This window comes from Poecilia latipinna, unplaced genomic scaffold (genome assembly GCF_001443285.1).
Source record: "Poecilia latipinna isolate Pla-1442-1.1 unplaced genomic scaffold, P_latipinna-1.0 Scaffold1733, whole genome shotgun sequence".
In the NCBI taxonomy this organism is placed as follows: Eukaryota; Metazoa; Chordata; class Actinopteri; order Cyprinodontiformes; family Poeciliidae; genus Poecilia; species Poecilia latipinna.
The window spans coordinates 25540-31410 of NW_015114349.1; the positions used below are offsets into that span (position 1 = coordinate 25540).

The following is a 5871-nucleotide window of genomic DNA, read 5'->3' on the forward strand; positions in this document are numbered from 1 at the left end:
AAAAGAAAAAAAAAAAAAGAAAGAAAAAAAAAAAAAAAGAGAGAGAGAGAGAAAAAGAAAGAGAGAGAGAGAGAGAGAGAGAGAGAGAGAGAGAGAGAGAGAGAGAGAGAGAATAGACTACTGGAAGTAAATCAAGAACATTTAACTGAACTAACATTCGTGTTTAGATTGTAGATACATGTTAAGGATCCTGATAGAGTTTAGGCCTACAGAGAAGGCCTTGCAGACTTCCATCCTTCAAATGACTGATTCTTTTGAATGGTGAATCAATCATTTGAATTTCTCTCTTAGACTACAACAACAACTACTACTATTATTATTATTATTATTATTATTATTATTATTATTACTATTATTATTATTATTATTATTATTTATTATCATCATTATCATTATTATTATTGTCATAATTCTGATTATAGTTCATGTGACATGGCAATGTCTTTCAGGAAGACAAAAAGAACATTTCAGTGAGTGTGAATTCGAGGTGTTAGTGTCTGAGGTGGAGGCAAAAACAAAGATGCTGTTTGGCATCTATAATTAGTATTTTAAAAATGACTGGCAAAAGCAGAATTTGTGTGCATCATTTAGGCATTTTCAATTTTATTTTGAACTAAAGCTCACATAAACTTCCCAAGGAGTTCTAATGCAAAAATATTTAGATTAGTTCCATTAGACAACATGTACCACATTTATTTTTTTTACATAAATCTTTACATCTGCTAGTAAAATAATTAAGACAAAGTTAAGAGGTTTACACTTGCACAACAATTATGAATTTAGACATCCATTAATAATTACTTTACAAGTCAACACTGTAGCCATGACATCATGTGTCACATCTATTATTTTTTTTCATATAAATTAAGACAATTTTGTCACAACAACTGCAGATTTTTGGCATGACAGTAAACAGGACATTCAGATTTTGCATAAAGCTACATGACTAAAACAACACAAGAAGCAACATTACTTGTAATTTACTGAAATTCTCAGTGTCAAACTGAACTCAGGTTTTTCAAAGTCTTCACAATTTTCTCATGAATAAAATATTTCAACACTAACACATCTTTAAAACACTGCTGTGAAAAAACACATTTTTCAGTCTATTTTAGCTGCTTCTTTTTAGCTGCTATGCAAAAATGCCAGTTTTGTAGAAAGAAATAAGAAATGATCATATTAAAATGACTGCATTGTAATGTTAATGTCAGTGCTGGATTCAGAGTTGTGTCTGATAAATGAACACCTTCACGCGCAGATAACATTACTAGGAGAACATTAAACATAACAATTCTACTTGTTACATGATGAACTTGAATTGAGCACAGCTCTTCCTGTTAGTTCAGAGACCAAAAGAAACAAACTCAGAAACTTTTCAACTAACTAAGTCTGGCAACTTCTGTGTCTTTGTTCATGTTTGAGTGTCTGTGGTCCATATCTGGTTCAGAAAGCTGTGATTACATCTATGTCTCTTTGGGGACCTGACATTGCTAATGAATGCATTTTCCTTACTTTAAGCTTGACCATATCCAAAAGTGCAAAACATTTCCGTCATATTGTTCCCATGCCTTGCAGTCCGTCTAATAAGATCATAAAATCACCACAGTGCTTTTTCTGGTTCCATAACTATAGAGTAACATGGAGGTACTACATTTCTCTCCTGCTTATGAGAAACACAAATTTAGCTACTTTGACATATTTAAGGTTGCATAGAAGACAGATGGCCACTGGGTAGAAAGTAAGACAACCTCCACTACTGCAAGGCTGTTTTAAAACTCCACTTTTAAACAGTTAATGCAGGTTCTACGTGAGGAGATAGCTGGACTGATTAACCCGCTAAATTCAACTCTGAGTGATTCCTGATTAATCAGAGGTGAGGCACAGCGGCGAGGCACAGCAAACATCAATTATGAAATGATATGCTGCAAAATATAAAATTTATATTCAATGTACTGGTGTGCAACACTTAGAATTTGTTGTTGTGGCAGATTACCCATGGAGTAATTAGCCATAAAAATGCATTGTATTTGAAACATGTCATATTCAAAGTTTTAACAGATTTAGCCTACAATGATGTGAATTAACTGGTGAGTGGATCTGCATTCTGGACTCATTGGCATTGTTTTTAAAATTCTATCACAAATTTTATTGTCTGTCCCAAAGGTGACAGAAATTCACTATAAAACACATACATTGAAGAAAAAAAAAACCCTGCCCATCTTGTTGGACTATTAAACTTTAAAGACCAAAGTAGAATAATGAGAAAATTGCAGATGCAGGAGATTTCTTCATAGTATCTACAAGCTGAGAAATGAATCAGAACTGAAATAAGAAAATCAAGATCTTTGGTGTTCAGCAGTCACAGTAAATGTGTGCATCGTATATTTTTGCCAGGTTAAAATTAAAATTCAAATAAAAAAATGATGTAATAACATTGCAACAATTATTATTATACAGAAAAATAATTTAGATCTTGTTATGCAATTTTTAAAAATCCATCCATTCATTGTATTTTGGATGTCTTTTAAGGGTGAAAAACAAAAATCATTCCTCACATGGTTTATTTTCATTTTTGGGAATATTGAGGTATTTTTACTCCCACACTGGCGCATGGCAAATGCTGGATATTAGTTTTATAAATCTAAGAATTAAAAAAAAATCTGTGATGAAAACCATTCTTATTTGTGATACTTTATATAGAAATAGAAATACATTCTTTAAATATATAAATTACGTGCAAATTATTGTTCTTTTTAATAATTTGATAGGAAATAAAAGATTTTAATTAGAAATTTAGAAAAAGTAAAATATTTTCGTGTTGTTATCAAGCATAATTACACAGTGTGCTCTATCGAATTATTTCAATAAAGTGACATTCACGGCATCTACTTTGTGCAAGATGTTTGGTTTGAATAGCAAACCATTATTAAATAACGTTCGAGACGACGGTGGCTGAGGAGGTAGGAGATCATTATATAATCAGAGGTTGGTTCAAGCCGTCCGTACTTGAGTTCCTGGGCTTCTCATTGGTAGCAGCCTCGCTTCATGTTAAAGCTTTTGAGTGCCCAGAACTGAGCGAGATGAGTCAGTTGTCATTAACTGATGTTAATTGAGTTAAGCTTCATTTGATTGTGCATTTCATAAATTATGCACATAATTAAATAAATAAATTATTAAAATAAAATATACATTTTTATTTAATGTATCTGTCGTATATTAAAATAAATAACCTTTTTTTCCTCACTTTGTGCCACTTTTGCCTTGCAAATAGATTTGAACCCATCAGTAATAAAAGCCTGGTTCTGTACACTGTATCTCTTGCTTATCTCGCGTCAGGAAAGTTGGGATGCACAATGTCCCTGAGAACCACCATCTCACGCGGCCGCTCCTGGTCGCCTCTGTGCCCCACGCGCCAGCGGAGCAACTTGAGCAGCGCCTTCCTGAGCTCCACGCTCCGCAGTCCGTACACCAGAGGGTTGATGCAGGGTTTGACCAGCAGCATGACTAGCAGGGACACGTGGAACCCCGCCGCGGTCGCTGAGGGGCCGGCAAGGCAGTCCTCCCGAGACCCGGCGGACAGCTCGATGACACCGGTCAACCACAGCGCGCCCGACGTAACCTTGATGAGCAGCGGCAGCAGCTGCAGGAACAGCATCCCGCAGTAGAAAAGGACTGTCCTTCGCGCCGCGGTGTTGCTCTCGTTGAACGGCACAACAGCGTTGCTGGCGTTGCGGTACATCCTGAAGTATGAGAAGGCGTGTGCCAGCAGGCAGAGCAGCAGCGTGAGGGAACCGGCCACTTTTCGGAATATAGCAGGAGCGCGCGGGGAGCCCACGTGCTGCTCCATGATGTCCGGTTCACACAGCAGCCCCACGGTGACGTCCGGGATATTCTCCTGCCTTCCCTTACTCAGCACCAGACTCAAGCTGACGACGCTGATGGCAATAGAGTACAACCAGATGAGGACGATGACTTTCCTCACGCGCTCCCGGGTGACCGTCACTGTGTATTGGAGGGCGTAGCACACGAACAGGTACCGTTCTAGCGCCATGCAGGTGATGGTGGTGAGGCTGGAGAAGATGGTGGCTTCGCTGACGACGTACTGAAAGTAGCAATAAATGCCGAACGCCATGGTTTGGTGCTGCGCGAGCGAGTGGATGATCGCGGGAGCGAAGGTGACGGTCTGGAGCAGGTTGCTGAAGATCAGGTTTTTACAGAGGATGAACCGCGGCAGCCAAGAGAAGTCCTCCGACCGCTCGATGGTGTACAAAGTGAACAGGTTGGCCAATAAAGAGAAAAGAGTCAGGAAAGCAAAACCGCAAATGAGCGCGGGAACTGCCGGTTCGTGAGGAATGATGGAACTGAACAGGTGTCCGGCTGTGGCCAGGTGACCCGTCTGGTTCTGGGTGGACCACAAACACCGAGAGCTGATGTTCGGCGCCTCCGCTACCTGCATCCCAGGAAAGTTAGGCATTCTCATCAAAGTAGATTCAAAGGACCGAAGTGCTGTCCAGTCACCTGTAACCACTTGTGAGATGCTGCGCTTCTGTGTGCCTCAGCTTCGCCGCTTTATCGGATCCGAGAACCCACCCACTCTAATTACTTCTAATGATAAATGATGGAATGGAACAGGTCTCCCGCTGTGCGCCAGTCTTTACAGTGGCACTTGGAACTTATGTCTCCTGCCTGTGATATCAGCGTCTCAGAAACGTTTTTCCATTTTCATCAAGGTAAACTCTCAAAGAATCTATTCTCAAACAGCTGTGTCCGTATGTAAGGCTCTGTTTGCTCTGCTCTGCCTCCAGCAAACACTTTTATACTCTGACCCGGTGGAACGGGCGGGCATTGGGGGGGGCGGTACCTGGCCAGAGTCAGCCCAATGAACTAGAAGCAGTTTTTTTTTTTTTAAACCTCATAGTGGCCAGCTGGCAGGGGTGCAAAAAGGGGGTATGCAGCGCATGCAACGCATAGGGGCGCTGCACCAGAGGGGGCGTCAAAACCCCGTCTGGAGGGGGCGGAGCGCCGATGATGCCTTCGCATACACTTCACCGCGCCCTTACGCTCCTTCCCCTCGCGTACGTGTAAATGTAAATGTAGCGAGTTTTACCTTTCACGTGTCTTCTTCCTGGGAGGGGGGGTGGGGGGGGGGGGCGATTTATGTTTTCGCATCCACCTGAATAATATGTAGTTGAGCCCCTGCCAGCTGGTGCTGATCAGGGCCGGCCCAAGGCACAAGCAAACTAAGCAGTTGCTTAGTGGCTTGCTTAACAACGATTTCTATGTCATTATGATAACAAAAACGCACAATTTCATAATAAAGTTTTGTTTTCTTTTTACAATAACATGGTTTTCATAATGTATGTAGAAATCATTCTTTTATGGACAGAAATAAAAAAAAAAAAAATTGCTCTTGGGGGCCTGCCCCTGGTGCCCACGGTAAGTCACGCTTCACCTATAATATGAGCTGCAATGTGCAGTGCACTTCCAAACCTCCAAAGCACCAGTGGAAAATGAGTTAGCAAAACAATGTTGCAAAAAAGGACAGAAAAGAAAGGAAGAATAGAAAAAAGACAAGAAAGGTAAGATTTACTGTCTCTTGGTAATGTAATGATTATCAAAAACAAAAACATCAAAAACTGCAAATAGAAAATTAGCTTGATAGCGACCTTGAACAGTCTCGTTCAACAATCAAACATTTTGCTACAATGTTTGTATTTGTGTGTATGTGAGCTTTAACTTTAAATGAGTTGATTCTTGTGATTGTATGTTTCTGACGGGGTTTTTTTTGGCTTCAAAATGGCATGTTTGATAATGTTTGATAATAACTGAAACTTCTCAATGTTTGACATTGGTTAGCAAAATGTTTCTACA

The 5871-nt window shown here is 40.1% G+C and overlaps 1 protein-coding gene across 1 annotated transcript; it reads right to left on the reverse strand.

The window, feature by feature from the left end:
- Window positions 1-3322: 3322 nt before the first annotated feature.
- On the reverse strand, window positions 3323-4474 carry LOC106964881 (olfactory receptor 2B11). The gene has a single exon (XM_015060644.1). It carries the CDS (start codon window positions 4472-4474, stop codon window positions 3323-3325), a length of 1152 nt encoding a protein of 383 aa, XP_014916130.1.
- Window positions 4475-5871: the final 1397 nt, after the last annotated feature.